General features: G+C 38.2%; 1 protein-coding gene across 2 annotated transcripts in view; it reads right to left on the reverse strand.

The window, feature by feature from the left end:
* Positions 1-21,920, reverse strand: part of alk (ALK receptor tyrosine kinase) — a 379,915-nt gene that overhangs the window by 181,983 nt on the left and 176,012 nt on the right. For both annotated transcript variants that reach the window (XM_077579089.1, XM_077579020.1), the window contains exon 4: positions 2,921-3,125. In XM_077579089.1, the coding sequence (XP_077435215.1) occupies positions 2,921-3,125 (205 nt within the window). The remainder of the gene's footprint in view (positions 1-2,920; positions 3,126-21,920) is intronic.

Consider the following 21,920-nt stretch of genomic DNA (forward strand, 5'->3'; position numbering starts at 1 on the left):
CTAAAAGTATTTAGTGGTCCACCAACATTCATCACTGTGTATTGTTCTTCTTCTGCTGTTTTCTCCATTTTTTGGCGACAGAGTGCTAAAATAATCATCAATTACCTTGTTTGCAAAAATAATAATCTTATCTGAAAATATTCACAAATAAGCAGTAAATGTTTATAGTCAGTGAGAAAAAACACAGGTAATAATGTGTGTAATGACTCGGTTAAAACGGGCATATATTTGGTTTATTATAATTTTTCTGAATTATTGTGTCATTTGTTTTAATGTAAGTCAATGAAGTGAGTGATTATGAAGTCACAACACACAATAAAGGTGTAATCTGTTTGTTTTAAGCACATCTAAATTTTTCATAACAAAATGCTTTCTACCAAGTTAAAATGCACAAGGATGGTTGGCTTGCTTCCAACTTGGCAAACATTAATCAAATTAAAATGCAAGTGTGCAGGTTGGCAATTAGTAAGGTGACCACAGTTGGCTTGCTTCTTTTATTCTGTACATTTTTTTTTCTCAAGAATTCAGCACACAACCACCCCCATTCTTGGAACAGTTTTTGTGAATTTTTCTTCAAACATCTGAAGCAGAGATGCTGTGGGAGGATGACACATTTTGACTACAAATGAGCGCATGCAAACACACAATCTGATCTCTCACACATGCAAAAAAGCATGCCGCCATTACTACTGCCTAAAGATGTGCACACATATAGAGACGCACATGTATATGACAGCCATATGCAGAGATGAAGAAGACATCAATGCCTTCACAAGATTAAGATTACAGACTTCTGAACACGGCTGGAGTCATCGGCTGAGTTTTACTCCCTGGAACCAAAGTCATGTTATACTAATAAATTCAGGCACTCGACCATGTAAAAAGGGTGGGAATTGTAAGTTGAGAACAAATTCAAATCAGAGAAGACCATATATTTGTCACGTAATAAAATACATGTTTCTGTCATGTAGTAATGTAAAATTCTAATCAAATAGTTAAGTCATGATAAAATTACTATTTTTATTGTAGCCTACTAATTATTATGATTAATATTACCACTAAAGAATGCACATTTAGCAATATAAATCCATCTTTTGTCATTCCTGACTATACGTTATATGTGTATATTTCATGCAGTTACCTGAATCGATGGTAGTGTTCTACAAGTTCTGACTGTCTGCGAGACCATGAAGGGATTGGAATGTGATTGGATGAATGGGTGTGTGTGTGTAGAGGACGATGAAGAAAGTGATTGAGTGAGTGAGTGAGTGAGTGAGTGAGCGAATGAGCGAGCGGGGCGAGCATGTGTTTTTTGGTGAGTGATTTGGTGATTAGTCGAAGTAGACTCAACTCTCATCACTTTAGCGTCGACTACTAAAAAAGTTAAACTTATTCAGCCATTAATTTACTGTAAGTTGTGTTTCCAGTGGCGGTGATGGCTAATGCCCCGTTCACACTGACTGTGTAACGGATGCGGAACAACATCCGTACAGACGCTGCAAGGAAAAAAAATCATTTGAGTCTGTGTGTCAATTCACACCAGCTACGGTGCGGTGCATATGCGGAGCTTCAGAAGGTTTCTATTTTTTCCGGATTCCGCATGCGGATTTTCATGAAGCTGAATAAATTACACAAGCCGGACAGAAAGTCAAGTGTCGGCATCAAGATAGATCCGGTATATTTCATAATAAACTTCTTCTTCTTTTTTTTTTTTTTACTGATAGCCTGACATGAGTCGGACATTTAAAAGACTAAAAACGAGCTCGGGGAATAATTAAATATGATAAAATAGCACTACAGAAAACATACTTAACCATGGTAGAAGAGCCATGGTAGAAGTCCCAGAAATAATGTCCAAAAAGCAAATCGATGTCAACGACAGGCATGCTATTGTTTACAAGTAGCGCTCTATTGACACGGTTGTTATCGCGTGAACTCAGCTCTTTAGCGTGAACCCCCAAGATCTTGTTGTCTTGCGGGTGCAGCTTCCGGACACTGCAACACACTCAATGTGAATTGCAGTCTGTACGGATGCCGTACGGTAAACGCTTCGCATCCATTTCGCAGTCAGTGTGAACTCGGCATAAGTCTGCTTGTGGTGTGGTTCACTGTGAGACCCTTCTTTGTCGACTACTACTTTGTCGGGCCAGCAGTCCAGGATGTGACCCACCTCATCCAAAATCAGCTGCAATATACTCCTGTTACCCATGACCATGAGGACAAGCAGTATCAAAAATGCATAGATACACTGTAGATATTTTCATTGGTTGTTTAAACTGTGATTTACATCAAATGAAAACAAAATCCAATTTGTTAATATAGAAATGTTAGAAATTCAAACATTCTTAAATGTATCTAAGTGCTTTTCAGATCTCGAAAAATCAATGTCACGTAGCTGGTGTTTACTTGATTTTTAGTCATTGCCCAATTTTCAATTGTCCTGTGATTGACTTGTGACTATAGACAGGGGTGTAATCAGCCTTAGAAAACCTAGGGGAAGAAGGGGAGGACACCAGGAATTTTTTGGGGACTATTTTAGTCACGGACGAAACCAAATAAAAGAGAGAAAGGGGTTAGATAGATGCATGAGTATCCATTGTGTACTGTACAGCTTGCGGTGAAGAGCGGCAAAAATAACTAAATAAATAAAGATAAAAATAAATAAAAGGCAGTCCTGCCTTATCAAACTCCAACATCATGCAGCACTGAATCAGTCCAGTTACTGTATGTTGTAAAGTGTTTCATTCCTGGAAACTGCTCTAATCCTAGAACCAGACCATCATGAAAGCATGCATTATAACTGTTGTGAAAATTGCATGTTTTCCCACCTCTTCCATCTGATATGTATGGTAGTTGGACTACATGATTGTTATTCAAGATCTGGATTAGACTTTGCAACAACCCAAAAGCAACTACTTACCCTGTGATACGAGGTAACGCGTCCGTTGAGAAGAGAGCAAGTTGTGGCTTGTCCCTCTCAATCAGCCAAATGGTGTATTGCCCACTTTGCTTAGGGTTCAGGTACAAGGCCATGTCTACGCTGCAGGGAGTTGGGCCACTCCACAGCCAAGGACTCAGCACCCAGGGGCCGCCAAAGGAGGAACAATTCACCCAAAAGAACTGACCTAGGAGCAAGAAAACAGTATTGAGCATAAATGTACTTCAATTACTAAAACAGACACATAATCATTTTTCAGTTTTTTTTTCAAAGTGTTAAAAATAGACACATAGTTTGCAAGAAAGGGTAAGCATATTCACAAATAATAATCATGAGTGAAATTACTGTGCTGCTGACGTGCTTGATTTAAACTACTTTGGAGGGAAGGCTGTAGCACTTAATAAAAATGCATGAAATGAAACAGCCAATAAGAGCCTTGGCAGAGGAAAAAGTCGAAAAAGGTGCGAAAGAAAAAAAATCAAAGCATTTTTTTTTTTTTTGCATTGATATGAAGTCTCATTTCACTTTCAAACCTATTGTGCTCAGTCAGGCAGGAAGTGAGTGTGTGCGGAAGATCACAAAGAGTTTTTAACTCGAAAGGAATATAAATGTTTAATGCACCCTGTTAAAGAATCTAGTGTTGATGAGTTGAAGTTAAAATTGCAAAGCCAAATCTGACAGAATTATAAAATGTCATTATTCTCAGGAGGCATTCAAGATGAAGACACCGTGACATTATGGATTATTTTGTTGTTGCAGTGAAAATAGTTTGATATGCTAGAAAACTAGATCTTAAAATAGTGGATATTTATTTTCATTCCCACAGTTTGTTTACAGATCAGTTCCTCTTCCATATACAGTAATAGTAAAAGCAGCTTACCAAGGATCAGACTGTGTTAAAGTATACTTCTCAAACTGGGTCACATGTCTCATTGTGTATCTCAACAGCTGCACTTAAACCGCCCTTTTCCATTACTTGCGGCAATATGCAATTCATATGTTGTGCGGGACGGGAAAGGAAATGAAGGGACCACGCAAACTTCACATGCTTGTAGTTGCTCAAATGAATCTTGCAAATCATATTTCTCATTATTATGTCACCACAAGGTAATCAAGTATTTTACAACTGGTACTCGTATTCATTTATTCAATCACAGTCATATTAAATTCCTTATCAGGTCTTATTAGCATTACCGTTGTACATTTGCAAGGAATCACAGATGATGGTGATTACAGTGCAATCACCAGTTGCTGGCAGCCTAATTAATGCGTACAACCTGCAAGTTGAGTGTAAAATATGACATGTTAATTCATTGAGACTGTATGACACAACCGGTTCTGCTCCAATATTTCACCATCCTGCTACATTACATGCTGCAGTTACTAGTTACTGTATAAGCCTCTAAGGTAACTACTTTTCACTAATGATTGATGGCAATTTGCACTTGCAGAATTGTTTGGCACCTCTGTGACTCAACACATTATAATTTAATCAATTTAAATTGCACTACACGATATCTTTAAACCAAGAGCAACATCTAGAGGAGTAAAAGAAAAAAAAATCACAACTACTACATGAAGCTTCATTTTGTCATCACTACCCAGGAAATGTTGTTCAGGGTATTGATGGGTAAATGAAGTTTCATTAAGCACTGAATGTACAGTATTTTAATTTTTGTGTGCCTTTTTTTGTGTGCGTGTGTGTGTGTGGGGGGGGAAAGGGGGGGCTGGTTGGACAACATTTATGGATAAATAATAAGTTATGTTCACTGTCTACAATATAATGCGGGCGTGTCAAAATTACTTTGAATTCAGGGGCCACTTTCTCTCAAATTCGATCTCAATTGGGACAAACCTGTATGTAGTCTAATAATCTATAAATCACGATAGGTCGAACATTTTCAGTTTTATTAGTGCAAATAATTACAAGCGCATTCAGAAATCATTCCCATTTATTTCATAACCAAAATGAGCACAAACTTTTTGCATCAAATCCTGAGTAACAGCCAAATTCCAGAATGTCATTTAGGTAGCCGTAAGTTCTCCCAGTGGACAAACCTGGCAACAACAGTTAATTTTTGTAAAAAGCTGGTGGTTGTGCTCGACATGGGCCAGATTGGGCGTCCTGACAGGACGGTTCTGGCCCGCAAGTCGTATGTTTGACACCACTGGTATAGTGTGTATATAGCAAGTATACAGTATACTTTCACAAAACACTCGTGTATTTATAGTCAATCAAATCTGAGTTGTTAATGCATTTTTCTTTTTCTTTCAAGTTTAAAAACATGTTGACAATTAAGTAATTTTTTCAGATTTTTCAGGAAACAAATATCCATTTGTATCATGAGGAGATGACTTTTAAATTAATATAAATATATATATTTTTTTAAATGGCTTAGGCAATTTTTCAAGAGGGCGGCGTTATGTGGGATAAATGCATTGCAGCTATTTTTTTTCAGCTAACTAAAATAAAAAAAATTAAAAAATGGTGAGCGGTAGTTTGAATAGTAATATCAACTACTGCTAAGAATAACTAACATTTTGTTTTCTAACAGGTGATTTCTTAAATATTTGAATGAAATGAGTTGTGTTACCACAATATTTGACTCGCTTTTTCCAGATTGCCATTGTATTGTTTATGGCTACGCAGCGCTCCTCTTCCTTTCTGCTATCCTTCAGGTTTGTCTTTCTGTGCTGCTTGAGTGTGTGTGTGTGTACACTGGTGACTGATTCTTGCTGGCTGAGTCTATTTGCTTGTTTACCTGGTGCCTGTAAGTCACATGACATGCGGTACAACAAAAGAGAGAAAGGGGGAGCAAAGTGTGTCGGCTCCATGCTGTGACTGCCCAAAGCAGCACTTAGGCTGTAGGTGGTGAGTTGCCACACACAAATGCAGTCATCTAAGTCCCCTCTTTGATAAAATTGCAGTAGTGCATAGAGGAGAGATACAGAAACTCAAGTATTGATCTCAAAACACGGATATCATCAATAACTGTATCAATATCAACATCAGCATCATTATCGGTATTTGAATCAGTCACAAATCATATCATTATGCACTATACTGTTGTGTTGACCATGCTCTGCTGCTTTAAGACACTTGCTGCATTTGACTCTTGTTTATTTAACTAGTTTCAATTGTACCTACCCCATGTGTGAAAACCTACTTTTGTCACTAGCACATTGTCCCAGAAGCTTTGTGGGTTGTCAATAGGCATCTCCACAAATCCCAGTCCCATCAATTTTTTTTCAGTGATGAATGGGTGTTTTTCATCCTTTAACCAATTTGGACCAACAATTTTGCCTGTGCTGTGTGCCCAAAGAAAAGAACATTGTACCCACTGTGAAGCAAATGGCAGGCTCAGATATGTTCTATTGGGCTCCTTTGCTATATCCAGCAGTGTGAATAACCTTTTCTGCCTGCAAAGAAGACTCAAGACTATCAAGGTGTTCTGGAACGAACTGTGCTACCCAATGTCAGAAAGCTTGGCTGTGGATGCAAGTTGAAGATCTTCCAACAGGATCAAGATACACAGCTAATAAACAACAAGAATGGTGAAAAACAAAACAACTTGAGCAGCAAGCATTTTAGCATGCATTTAGCTGTGCGTTTATTAGACAGTTATTCTTTATACATGTAAAAGTGCTGGAAGTGTTCAAACTAAAATGAAGAAATGGTAAACTACATCTACTTGATTAATGTTGTCAACCTTGTCAATTTCAATGCAAGTATTTAGATGATTCACTTAAATAAAAATCTTCAAGAAGGATTTTAAGGACTTTATCTAGCTCAGAAGTTGATCAAATTCACACTTATTAGTCGAAATATTAACGTTAAAAATCTTTTGTGTGAATATTAGTAAGCTAACTTTAGCCGTCAGAATTGTAACTTATTTCAAAAGACAAAGTGGTCTAAATTATTATCTCACCTTTTGTCAACTGAACTGGCACTGCACTTGCACAAAAAAATTGGCCCTGACATTTTGACCTAGGCCCGTCTAAATTGTGAGCTGGTCTGTTTAGGAAAAATTGAGTAAAATAAAAATTAAAGAGCTCTGCATCGGCCCCTAAAGATGCCTGTCCAACGGGCATTTATCCTGTATGCCAGATGGCCAGTACAGCTCTGGTTGGGAGGGTGACTTTGGGCCCCAAAAGACTAGCTATGGCCCTGCGTTGAGCCAGTGACCAGCCTTTGTCGTTAGTTGATTTTTTTTCAAGTCTATTATTTCCTCCCATACTTATTCCCTTAATGTTGCTGTATGAGCCACATTGGCCCAATTTCCTCATTAGTACAGATCCTTACATGAAAGATCCACTTGGTAAAGACGGTCCAAGTGCTGGAGGCTGTGTGGACAGTGCATTTTCCCACATACCCAGCACATATTTGAAGGAATTTTGGACTGAAGTAAAGCATCTATTAACTATTGTATTACCCAGTACAATTAGCCTATTGAAATAGCTGCCAGGAAACAATTCTGGACAGAGCTTATTGTAACAGAATAAATAAGAGATTTATACATACTTTGTAGATGGATAGAATATTTATATGTGTGTGAATATGCTCTTTTGTGTAGCCTAAAGTGAAATAGAAAATAATGATGCAAACACACAAGTATGCTTGATTGTTGCTTGATTGAAATCTGTTGATTTCAGAATGTATAACATGTTCTATCTCATAAGCATATGTTTTAATATTAAAACAATATAGGGATAAGATTATATGTAATGTAATCATTATTTTTTCTTATATTATAGTTTCCATTTTTCTCCTCTAGAGCTTTTAAACTGATCACAGTCCTTGCATTATTCAAATTTATCTCATAGTTTAATTTAATTCAGACTCCAATCTTATCGGGTGCAGGGCAATGCAACTATAATCCCACTAGTGAGTTTGTGTTGCACAACCTCAAAAAATAATCCACCCATTTATTTTTGACGGCTTGTCATATTCAGGATCACCAGTGAAATGAAACCCATCCGAGCTGACTTCAGGTCAGGTTAATAGATAACCGCAGAGCACATGTGCTACAGACAGACAGCTGTTCAAACTCATTTTCACTCCCATAGGAAGTCTTCAATAAATCTCATATGTGCATTCATTGATTGTGAGAAGAAAATGGATTTCCCAGAGAATATTGACATATAAGTACAGGGAACATGTAAACTAAACACAATTAGGGATGAGCACATATTATCAGAATTAAGAAGCCAAGGCAAATCAATTGCCTCAATCATATGGTTGTCTCAATTTTAACAATATTTTAACTTAATATTGTATTGTTATATATTTAAGATTGACTTCCCAGTGCTTTGTTATCCAGTATTACCTGTCACAGGAGGTCTTAGTGAATACTCCAAGTATGAGCATTCATTACCGTTGGGAGGTCGCTTAGTCATGCGGAGTCATGAAGTTTGTGCTGTTGAACTGTCATGAACTCTGCCGGATTCTCTGCTTAAGCATCACACCTCCCCAACCTTCTGTAAATGTGCACGTACAAGTGCAACATTTTATCCATCCAGCACCTCTCAGCTTTTCTAGTGTATTCTTCACTTCATCACTTAAATTATGCCTTTCTGTGTGGGAGCGTATAGAGATAATTGAATTGATGTAATTAAAGCGATATCTAAAAAAGTGAAAAGCGGATAAAGTTTACTTTAACATGAGCAAATAATGAGCCGGTCACCAGTAACTAATGCAAGCTGGTGTCGAGTGTGTATGCTGCCTCATGAATAGAGTGAGAAACAGCTCCACGTTCACACTATGAGCAGCATGCTATCTTCATGTTAGTCTTACCCAAAGTATCTTCTTTCTACATGAATCCAAAATGTAGCTAAACTTAGTGCAGTCATTTGGGATATACTGTAGCTCTGCCATGAGGTGATGTTTAACCGCACAAGATTTGGCTGACAGCCTTGGTGAGAACTGGCTAGTGACAACACAGACATGATTTGAAATGCAATGGTGGATGAAACTATCATAAATAAAATGATTGGTGTGTTTTCAGTGAGCAGTATTGGGGAAGATACTTCCAAAATGTAATATACTTCATATTGTTAGTTACTTACATTTGAAATGGCAAAGTTTCTTTACATTACTGTCTGTGTAGAGTAATACATTACTCAAGTTTAAGTTACTTTTAAATTACTTTTTCTTTTTTTTTAAATCGGGAATTAATTGATTTAATAATTATTTTGACATTCTAAAAATATGTTATGTTAAATGTTTTAGCTGGTGGTGGGAGATCACTGCCTTTGATGAATATTTGTATCAATAACAAAATGTATTTTGGAGCGTTCAATTAACCTGCCATGCATGTCTTTTGGAATGTGGGAGGAAACCGGAGTACCTGGAGAAAACCCACGCAAGCACGGGGAGAACATGCAAACTCCACCCAGGAAGGCCGAAGCCCGGACTCAATCTCACGTCCGCTGCACTGGGAGGCGGACGTGCTAACCAGTCAGCCACCGTGCTGCCTGGGTAGAACATATTAATTGTAAAAATATTTTGTACAAATTTTAGGACTAATCTGAAGGATGTATTTTGCTTCCTAAATTATACGTTCGGCAACAAAATTTATTCACTCATACTGTCTTGGTATAATCAGAAGCAAGCTCAATAAAATTTCCTTAAATTGTACATGTACTCAAGCCGCTGAATTAGAACCCTAAGAAATTCATGAATCAAACCCTAAACTGCTTCAGCCCTAACGTGATCAGTCTCATTTTTGTTTTCTAAGTCACTTGGTATTGTACTGTCATGGCAAGGCAATCGGAGATCCAACATACAGTAAATAGGGCATAAAGTTCCTTTGAAGCTGAAACAAAAAGGAATGACTACATAAATTAGAAGATCCTCAGAGAGGACAAAATCCTCCACTGTTCATGCCTCTTGGAAGATGAAAACTGTCCTACTATCCACAGTCTGTAGGAAGGTGAATTCCTCAAAGTTGCTTAGAAATGATGGCGGTAAGAGGAAATAATTAGAGAATTTAACAATAACAGTATTTTGCTTCTTTTTAGTCTTTAAAAAAAAAAATATATATAATTATGTTTCCTTGTAAAAACTGTACTGACTGAAAAGGGGATATTACCGAAATTCACAACTTCTGTTTTTATCTTGATGTTTAATTAATTTGCCCCAATTAAAAATCAAGTGTTTGTGCTTGCATGTGAACGCCATACTTACACTTGAGGGCAGTTCCTCTGGCTTGCTATACGAATGTTTGTTATTGTTATGGATGACTAGCTCAGGATGTGAAGTGAAGAGTAGCCAGCCAGAGAGCAGCCTCTCAGCTAGGTAAAGGAGCTGATGGATTACACTCACTGGGAAAGAGTCCACCCTTCCTTCCCATGCCAAAAGCTCCTGCCTGGACCACTATGCAGGGATAATCTAAATACTGCTTTCAACAGGAAGCCTCGGAGTGCTATTCCATGGCAAAAGCAAAAACAAAAAAACATTGGGTACTTCTGTGAGCCGTGGGCTGTATGAGCTTCAAAACAACAACAAAAAACTCACTTCTCTATAATGAGTTTACATGTTCTGATAGTTATTTGTTTTATGATAAGTGAATGTAAAAAAATTATAAAACTTAAGAGATAGAAGATTTATTTAAATCCATACCACCACATCAACAGTCTAATTTCAAATATATTGGGACCTTGACTTAAGAGTTTAGTTTGTTCCAGGCCTCCAAAAACACCAATATATTTTTTTAGGTATAATGTATGTTTTGAATAACGACAAATAGCACTGTAATGTTTAAGAAACAATAAAATGTAATAAATGACAATGTAAATATAAACTGGATTATTAAGTGCAATTACTGCTTATACTGTAACATGTATTACATCTGTGCTTTTATGTGGCCAGGCCTAATCAGTGACACCAGGGTTGGAGTCAGTCTGGTTGTGCATTTTGTTGTTTTGTATTGTGCAATTGACTACTGTACATGTATGTCGTCGCTAAATGCTGGCAACAGGTGTCGTATAATACAATGTCAGTCGATTTTTTTAGCGTCCGTAATTATCAATTGAACTTGATTTCAAGACGACATCAGGTATGAGTCAAGTCAGCCTTTACGCTATGACATGCCCCCGGGAACAATTTCAAAATAAGCATGGCATTGATGACCGAATATTATTGGTATATATAGTAAGGCTTATTTTGAAGTTCACCTTCGTACTTCTCTTAAAAATTGATATCCTTAATAAACCACATATTTGAAAAAGGAAAAACAAACAGATGGAGTAGGGAGGTTTCTCTGGCACTGTCATGTTCTGTGACTGTGAGCAGTCATGTCATGGTGAAGCAACATCGAGTTGTCCTGCAACTACTGCTGCCTCTTCTCATGTACTGAACGAAGCAGCAGAGTGTCTTTGTAGACTTGCTGGTCGATCCTCGGGTCCACAATGAAGGGAAAAACTCGTACTTTGTAGTTTGGCTTTGAAATATCTTTTGTGAGACCAGTCCAATCATGTACAAACACGCATGTCTTCCATTATAGAAATTGCTCACTGGATCAATAACTATTCAAAAATCTCTCCTTTGAGACCTGGTTTGTGCCAGCCATTTAGTGGCCAAAATGGCTGATGATTTTGTTTTGTTTTTTTCTTCAAAAACAGCCTCTTAAAGACAAACTAAGTGCCAATTAATGGCTGTTTTTTGTTGGTTTGTTTTTGTAGCAAAAAAGACACCTTTCAATGAGAGGACTCATATCTGAAAAAAAAAGGAAGAGGGAAAAAAACATTCTAAATATTCCAAACATCCTCATACATCTGGGATGTGGTTGTGTTCACATTCATTCTTGTTGGGACTCAGCACATACCCACTACCTATTGTTGCGTCAAATATCATTGCATGCCAGAGGGCAATTTCCAAAGTTGCAACCCATTGCCCTCCAGACCCGATGACGGCCACCACACACCAAAATACATCATCCCATTGAGCTCATCCAGCATGCCCTCCCAACCTGCAGAAGGCAAGCACACACAGACACAGCTGGTAGAACCTGGAAACTCAGGAAACGCTATTAGAAGCTCCGAAGCACACTTCAAACTTGATAGGCGGCTTGTAGTGAAACAGTGGGTCGCAGCTTGCTTCAGTTGTTAAATTAATAGGACAACTAAGTCCGAGATAGCGCTGACAGTGGTGACATCATCCAATCACGTACTATTCATGGCGTTTTCTAAGGCTGGGGAAGCTGTTTCCCCCAAAAAATAAAACAATTTTTATCGTTTATTTTGCTCCTACAAAAAAGCAAAGTCAACGTGGTGCCCCAGAGGTTGCTGAGGAAATTACAACTCCCCTCAGTACCTTCTAAATTTCTCATAAGCCATTACGGCAACCCAAATAATCGCTACACTTGGTCCTACAAACAAGCCTTTACCACCACAACTATTGGTGAACTGCAAGACGCAACTGCTAGGAAAAGGACTTTGAGTCTGAATGATGTTTTTCTGTTGACTTTGATTTCAAAATGCAATATAATAATAATGTTGGGTTTGCTGATTTAAATTTATGTAATTGATTTGTTTGAACTGAACTCGAGACTGTAGTCAACTCTAAGTACCGGTAGTTAAACTTTTCCTTTGTTTGAGATGCTAGTTTAATTCTGAATTATTGTTTTGTGTTCGGAAACATTTGCGTTGCCATTTATCCTTTAAAACTTATAAATCAAGTACATTGTATAATAATGTTGTGTTTGGACTATGGAAACACACATTCTACCAAATGAAAGATTGAACTCTCATCTTTCATCAGAAAAAAAAGTTTGTTTCTACCTTATTCCGTTTTTCAGTAATCAACAATAGAAAATGGTTAGTTTCACCGAAATGCTCTGTTTTGAAACAAAAAACGGAGAAAACAAGCTTTTTGTGAAACGATGTTATTTCATGCACTCTAGTGAATTGTACACTTCTTTTTGTCCATGAATGATGCCACAAACACCTAAATAGTGCTTTACTTCTGTAAAACACTACCACCAACAATGAAAAAGTGTTTTTTCATAGCAAAATACGTTTATTTCCATTCAACAGTGTAACAATTTGACAAAACAATTTCGCAAACTATTTACAAATGTGTGCAACTGTGGTACTATTTACAATTATGTGGATGTTTCAAATACAGTTTTTCTTTTTGTAACACTGCCCTGCGTGCAAGGAGAGGGAGCAGGATTTGCACAACAGATACGTTTCACTTCGATTGTCCGTTTCGCGTGCAGACGTTACACTTTCTTGACGGCCTTTTTTTCCAACCTCGGAGTCACCATCATCATCATCGATGATGATCATCGTCGTCATCAATGTGCTCTTTAGCTTTGGTCGATGCTTTTCGTCTTTGAAAAAAAATGCTCGAGCGTGAGCTTCTTGCAAACCGGTCGCCATGTTCTCTTCTCTTCCCTTCCCCAGCCATTGTCCCCTGTAGCTCCGCCTCACGTCTTCTACTGACGCCTACCCAATCTTGTCAAAAGAGAGTCATTGCTGCCCTCTAGGGGCCAAAAATAGTCATTAGGCTCACTAGACCTGCTTGAAACTTTCACCACAGCTGGGCAAGGCTTTACTCCACCCGTTTAAAAAAAATAAAAAATAAAAAATGGGTGGACGTCTTTTAACGTCTTTGGCAGTAAAAGAGTTAACGTCCTTGGCGGCCCTCCGTAGGTTTTTACTAAACGTCATTTAACGTTTTTTGGCAGTCAAAGAGTTAATTAAAAAAAAAATGGTTTATGGATTTCAGCAGACAGCACAGTTTCATCGTTATTGTAGTGGTGGACAAATGAAGCTTCATGAAGCACTTGTGATATATATATATATATATTTTTTTTTTTACTCCATTAGATGGCAGTCTTTGTTTAAAGATGCAATGGAAATTTACAATTTCCATTGAACTAGCCTTTATCTTTAAACCAAGAGCACCATATAGAAGAGTAACAAAAATATCACAATTGCTTCATGAAGCTTAATTTTTCAATTTACTGCTTTATTGTATAATTCATTATCAAGTTATGTCCTATGCTGACAGAATTGTGCAAGTTGACATGATTGCTAATTAAATTTTCCTGACAAAACCCCAAAGATTGACCAATTCAGTCTCCATGACGACAAACCAAACTGGATATTTTATTTGGGTGGAAATGTCCCTGTAATTGACTGGTTATATTTCCGAGGTCCTGAGTTGCGAGATGGTTTAAAAAAAAATAAAAATAAAAATGGATACATGGTGATTGGGGAAGTGATTAATTGCATGCATTAATTCCTACTGGGTATTACACCAGTCATGCCTCCTTGACATGTTCCGAAGGTTTCTTAGCTAATTTAAATTTTAGGCACCTGTCTATTGTAACTTTTGAAGCCAAGACTCTTTGCCTTAAGGCATGTGCCCTGAGGAAGAACAACACAGTATTTCAACCACTTCCTTGAGCTTATGGCTAGAGGGAATAGACCTCTCACCCTTTCAGTGCCCCTTGTTACGGATATACCACATCACCCCCTGCAGCATATTTCCACCAGGAGCATTCATCACACAACCAACCTTTGAGCTTGTCTGGTATTTGTCCCATTAACTTTTTCACTTAATACTTACCACAAGCAATTGACTTTGACAGTACTGCCTGGATATATATTTTTTTAGTCATTGACTTGCTCTCCATCTCATTAGTGTCAATAGTCAATTCTGTTTCTACTTTCTTCCCACCCACCATCAAAGATTGCATCAGAATTGAACATCCAAAACAAGGCAAGGAAGACTCAAGAGGGGAATACAATAAAAGGTAAGCAAGTGATCTCTGATGTTAAAGTCAGATTGAGCAGTTAACCATTGTGCTAACCTGCGATTGCCCCTTTCGCGTGCACGTGAAAGGGGCAATCGCAAAAAATCCATCACGTCACTTTCTTGACGGCCTTTTTTTCCGGGGAATAGCAAGTAGCAGAGTGTACCCACTCCTCCGATGAATATGCATTGGACTCGGGGCACTCTTCGTCGTCCGATTGAACGTCCGCCTGAGCGTGCTCGGTTGTGCTCCGCGTTTTCCGGCTTTATGACGTGGTCATAGCCGCCGCGTCAACGCTTCCAACTTCGGTGTCAACGCTTCCAACTTCGGCGTCAACCTCGGAGCCACCATCATCATCATCGTCGTCATCACTGTGCTCTTTAGCATTGGTCGATGAGCTGTTTGCAACTGGTCGCCATTGTTCGCTTCCTCAGCCATCTAGCTCCGCCTCACGTCTTCTACTGCCGCGTCAAGCTTCCAACCTTGGAGTCACCATCATCATCATCGATGATGATCATCGTCGTCATCAATGTGCTCTTTAGCACTGGTCGATGCTTTTCGTCTTTAAAAAAAATGCTCAAGCGTGAGCTGCTTGCAACCGATCGCCATTTTCGCTTCCCATCCCCAGCCATTGTCCCCTCTAGCTCCGCCTCACGTCTTCTACTGACGCCTACCCAATCTTGTCAAAAGAGAGTCATCGCTGCCATCTAGGGGCCAAAGATAGTCATTAGGCTAACTAGATCTGCTTGAAACTTTCACCACAGCTGGCCAAGGCTTTCCTCCACCCGTTTCCCCCCCAAAAAAAAAAAAAAAAAATTGGAGAACATCTTTTAACGTCCTTGGCGGCCCTCCGTAGGTTTTTACTAAACGTCATTTAACGTTTTTGGCAGTAAAGGAGTTAAGCCTGAACCATGAAATATATGAGAGGAAATTCAGATTCTTTGTAAATAGAGTATTTATTGGTCCTTGTGAACAAAAAATAAATAAATACATTTGAAAATGAAACTTCCACATATGACTTTTGATTTGTGTCATATTTGATACATCCGGTCACAATGCTTTAAATTTGTACATAACTATCAAAACTATCTCAATTGGGGCAATCATGCAAGGTCAGGTACTGCCCTCTAATGGATTATCTGTGCAGTGCATGTGTCAGATCATATACGTCAGGGTTATAATGCAAAAAAAAATAAAATATTATTCTCATGAAATAGAGGGCTCAAAATGTCTTGTATTTAATATGATACGTTTGGCTTTATATGGTTAAAGTGCCTCTGATTAAAACCAAATATGCAATTGTTCTAGTAGGCTTTTACGGACATTCCCTTGTTTTCCAGCAAAATACAAATGTTTTTTTCTGTGAACTGTGAATAATTCCTCTCATTTTGACCAAGCAAAAAAAACAAAAACTGTAATTTTATTATATCTACTGTAGCTCCTTGGCATTAATTATGTTTGTATATATTTAGTTAAAATATATTTATTTCAAAATGAACCTTTCTGGCAATCTTCTCCACCATTCAAGTAGCTGCCAAAGTTTATTCACCCAGCTTGTAGCAGTTCAGTCAAGCTGAAAGTCTGGTGTGAGTCTTCTAATGTCATGCAGACAAAAGCTGACACTTGCTGGTACTGAGAATGACAGTGATAATTTAGTGCTTGCCACAGTCGAGGATTGAAATCAAGTGCATGTGTGCTCAGCCATGCTCAACAAGTCCATCTGTTTATTATCCGATAGCAGGCATCACGCTGTGCTATGGGCAACAAATTCTGCGCCTTACATCAATACATGAGGCGGCGTGCTGTGAGTGTGTGCTTGAGGCATGCACTGCCACTCACAGATGAACACGAGCCATCCTCTTCTTCTTACCCCAATTTAACCAAACAGAATTGGAGGCGTAAACAGTAAACACACTTGATCTCAAACCTCTTCTGATGGATTGGTCGCGTGGTCAAAGGTCGTCAGTTGTTGTGTTTGTGCATTGAGATTGGCCATGAGACAATAGCAGCACAGGTTCCAGCTCACAAAAACTACATAAGTCTTCATGTGCACTCGGTTCTTAATGCGTCCTCATCCAAACGTATCTATGTACTTGAATGGAGCACACACACAATTACAAAGGATGGGTATTTGACTTAAATGACTACGGTCAAAAAACTATATGCTTCCTCTGATTCACACCTGACACTCATTACTCTGAGCTTCATTTAATTACTTCCTGTGGGCATATGCAGCTGGACCCAGGAATCACACTTGGGAAAAAAAAGGAAAAACAAAAAACAGGCTCCAACAACTTCAGTTACAGCAGTCTTGGCCTAAAACGTGGTGTGTCACTACAAGGAATGCATCACCATGGGTCGTAAATAAGGTGGAGCCTGTCTTTGCAGTAGGCTGTATATTTCTTTATATACTAGCAGTGAGCCAACCTCTACCCTGGAGGCCCAAATCTATCTATGTTGCTCTCTGTTTTAATGTACTCCGCTGAGAGCCACTCATCGTGCTCTGCCTCTGTGGATTGTCACTGTTGTTGGTTTATTTTGTAAAAAAAAGAAAAAATATGGCATCACCATGGCAACCGGCCAACCTCTTCTGACACTGCTGAATTGCAATCCATCATTCTATATCCTATACAGCCTTTCCTCTTTAGGGTCTTTGGGGTAGCGGAGGGCTATCCAAGCTGGCAAGAGGCAGAGTACGCCCTGGACTGGTCACCAGCCAATTCGAGGGATTGCAATCCATAAGCGCTATTCGTCAGATTTAGGATGCCAAGAGTGCATCATGTCAATGTAGTGCGTGCAGCGGTGGTAGCATCAATAAACTCTTAGATGCATTTAAATCTATAAACAACATTTAAAAAATGTATTGTTAAATGTAAATGTAAGGCATGGCAGAACAAAAATATGCACAAGTCAGGTCATGTGCATATCGTCCACAAATGGTCCTTTTAAATGAAACAAAATGGTATGTTGCAATGTTAGCGGTGTTGCGGTTAGCCGCTGTCGCCTTTCAGCACACCCCCATTCCATCACAGATGCTGGCTTTTGAGTTTTACACTGAAAACAATCCAGATGATCCCTTTACTCTTTGGCCCAGAGCCAATGATTTCCCAAAAACAATTTGCAATATGTACTCGTCAGACCACATCACACTTTTTTACTTTGTGTCAGTCTATCTCAGTTGAGCTTGGACCCACAGAGCGTGTTTCTGGCTGTTGATGATACACAGCTTTCGCTTTGCAAAGTAACGCTTTAACTCGCATTTGTAGATGTAGCGACGAATTGTGTTAACTGGCAATGGTTTTCTTAAGTGTTCCTGAACCCACGTGGCGTGGCAATAAACGTTACACAGTGATGTCAGTTTTTAATGCAATTTCGCCTGAGCGATCAACAGTCACAGGCATTCAACGTGCATACATTTGTCCAGATTTTTTTTGAATGTTTTAATGATATTATGGATCATACATGATGAAATCACTACATTCCATGTTGAGAAATGTTGTACTTAAAATGTACTGTTTTTTTCACGCAGTTGTTTACCAAGTGGTGAGCTTCACCTCACCTCGATTCTCATTTTATACTACATCATGACACTCACCTTTTTCCTTGTTCATCTATAGAATGCAAATATTGTGCTTTTTTATTATTATTATTTTTTTTTAGAATTCCTCAACTTCCCCAGTCCTTTGTTTCCCCTGTCCGAGCCATGTTGCAGGCATCACATTCAAAATGAAAGAAAAATAATCATGTTCATCAGTTGGAATATTTAATATCTTGAATATTGGCTGAAAAGGATTTGCAAATCATTGTGTTCTGTTTTTATTTGTGTTTTATCCAACATCCCAACTTCAATGGAACTGGGGTTTGTATTTTTAGTTTGTTGTTGCAATCATAGTGAAGCATTCAAGATTCACTGCCAGGTTGATAACTTTCATTGATTTTTGATGTGTCATTTTGAAACGGGGTTCCAAGTTGCTTCGTTTGAAACATTGTGCTGGTTTGTTTGCAAATTAAGCACTGGGAGTTCATTCCAGGAAGAACAAACAAGAGTTTGTCGGCCACTTGTCTTGAAACTTTCTGTGCTCCGTTTATCCACTCCCCGGTGTTGACAATGTGTGTCTGATCTACCATGTTCGATGCTGCCCCTAGATTAATTTATCCAAGGAAATTTGATTATTTTCTAGGCTAAAGCGGACTAGTGGGTCTGGGCTGCAAATTTTTGGCTATACAAATGCATAGTAACACAATTGAAAGCACCATTTAAAAAAAATACAATTTGGGGAAATACCTCTTCATTTACTGATGGATGTGTGTAAGTAAACATTGGTTGGTTAAATTAGCTCTTCATCTGCTATGAATTATGCTGGTTTAAATAATATGTAAATATGTTGCCTTGATAGCATATTGTGAATTGTGTGTGAATGTTTTACTGTTCTACACATTACAAGTTGAGGAAAATAAACAACTTAAAGACTGATTTGTTGTAGAGAGCCGTTATTAGAAGGAGTATACACGTATGTACCAAAGCATAACCACTATCATGATGTTAGCCTAATGTTATGGTATGCTGAACTCTCTGAATGATTTTTTTTGTATCAGTCTGATAGGAAGTAGAACATGTTTCATGTCAGTGAGTGCATAAACAGAAACTAAATGCATAATTTAAAACAAAACAAAAACATGATTTTTTTTTGTAATTAGGTGCAGTATTTAAAATGTGTTAAATTCCCAGCCTTATCTAAAACTGAACAATATTTTTGTATGATTTTGATTTGAAATGTTGATGCTTATGTGTGTATTTCTTTAATTTATAATGCATGTTTTACAATTGTTCTATCCTCCCACACAGGCGATATGAGTATGTTACAGCTATTGCAGTGATGTACCCTTACAAAGATAATGTTAAGTTTTAAGTCATATTGTCCGAGACTATTAATTTGAAATGTGGGTTAAACTATAAGTATAGCTAGTTTATAATCCGTGCTATCAACAAAAAGTGCCCAAATGTTATTGATCTTTTTTCCCCTTTTGCAGGAAATTATTTTCTGCACAGAACACAGACCACTAATAGAAAAATTTAGTAGCAGCAATGCAAATCTATCTTAATAATAAATGTAGTATACAGTGCTTTACGTGTTTCTTTTAACAATGATATTGTGGCCATATATCGATATGATATGATTGATAAGATATAACACAGACACATTTAAATGTCTTTAGTTTCAAAATGCTTATAAATATTGGACTTTTAATCAAACCTTCAAACCGTGTGTAGGAAATGCACTATATGAAAAATCTGCCTTGTTTTGCCTTTCAAAAATACTTAACAGTGGCAACTGGCAAGCAAGCATAATAAACACCTGATTGCTGTTCTGCACAACACTTGCTGAGAAACATGGGTGAAGCCGAAACAAATGACTGATTTGTATTTGTTTCAGCGCGCTCTCTTGACACATAGTTTGGCTGTCAGAGCCGAGCACCTCTATTGTCCTCAACAAAATATGCGGCATTTATTACAAGGGCTGCACACTCTATAAGGGTTCCCATGGTTTCATATTTACTTACTTTAGTAGAGCATAAAAAAATGGCAGATAAGTTACTAAATTGTCTTCGAAAGTATATAAAAACGAAATAGGCAAACAATTGAAACAATGGATGTTTATTATTAAGTGAAATTGATCAAATCTGCATTGTTTATTTCATATTCATCCATCATCCATCATTTGAACCACTTATGCTCACGAGGGTCACAGGGGTGCTGGAGCCTATCCCAGCTGTCTTCGGGCAGTAGGTGGTTTACACCCTGAACTAGTTGCCAGCCAATCGCAGGGCACACACAGATGAATAACCATAAACACCCACAATCACACCTAGGGGCAATTAAAAGTGTTCAATTAACCTACTATGCATGTTTTTGGGAATGTGGGAGAAAACCGGAATATCTCAAAAATTCAATCTCACGACCTCTGCATTGGAAGGCGGATGTGCTAACCAGTCTTCCACCGTGCCGCCTTGTATTTAACTCACTCACAGCCATTTTCACTGAAGTAACTGCCTTTGCTCCCGGCTGTTTTACTGGATTTTGACAGATTTTGCAAGGCCCACGAAATATTGTGTGTTCTATTGCTATAAGAAAAAAATAAAAAGAGTCTCTTCTTTTATCAGGAAAAAAAGTATATTTGTATCAGTTTCTGTTTTGCAGCAATTAGCATTAGAATATAGCTATGGTTCATCATTATTCACATTCCTGTTGAAAACACTGGCAAAAGGAGATTGTTGCAACATGGCCATGGCTGATCTCTTATATTCTGCTGCCAGCTGCTGGCCGTTTTTTGAAATAACTATCCTTGCTTTAAGCAAGAAGCTGCATCAAAGCCTTCTGTTTGCTCTTGTATAGAAAAAAAACCCGTAAAAAACAAACAAACGTATAAATACGTTTTTGGGAGTAAAGGAGTATTAGGAGTAAAAATATTTAAAAAACATAATAACACGTTTTTGTGTTTGAATGAGTTAATATACATTTTAAATTTGTGTATTACTAATTACTGGTCTAGCATAAACGCACCAAAGTCTAATTAGTACAGTGATACGCAAACTTTTTGCACCAAGTACCACCCAAAAAGGGTTGGGCTCTCCAACTACCACTATGATGACCAACATTAAAATACAGGCGCATCATACGCATACGTATTTATTAAAAATGGTAAAGGGATTATAATATTACAAGAATTTTTATTTATTTATTTCCATTCAACAGTGTAACAATTTGACAAAACAATTTCGCAAACTATTTACAAATGTGTGCAACTGTGGTACTATTTACAATTATGTGGATGTTTCAAATACAGTTTTTCTTTTTGTAACGCTCCCCTGCGTGCAAGGAGAGGGAGCAGGATTTGCACAACAGAGTAGTTTCACTACCGATTGTCCCTTTTGCGTGCAGACGTTACACTTTCTTGACAGCCTTTTTTTCCGGGGAATAGCAAGTAGCAGACTGTACACACTCCTCCGATGAATATGCATTGGACTCGGGGCACTCTTCGTCGTCCGATTGAACGTCCACCTGAGCGTGCTCAGTTGTGCACCGCGTTTTCCGGTGTTAGCATCGCTAGCCCGTGAACCTTTATGACGTCGTCATAGCCGCCGCGTCAGCGCTTCTGCGCCAACCTCGGAGTCACCATCATCATCATCGATGATGATCATCGTCGTCATCAATGTGC

Source organism: Vanacampus margaritifer, chromosome 1 (genome assembly GCF_051991255.1).
Source record: "Vanacampus margaritifer isolate UIUO_Vmar chromosome 1, RoL_Vmar_1.0, whole genome shotgun sequence".
NCBI classification, from domain to species: Eukaryota; Metazoa; Chordata; class Actinopteri; order Syngnathiformes; family Syngnathidae; genus Vanacampus; species Vanacampus margaritifer.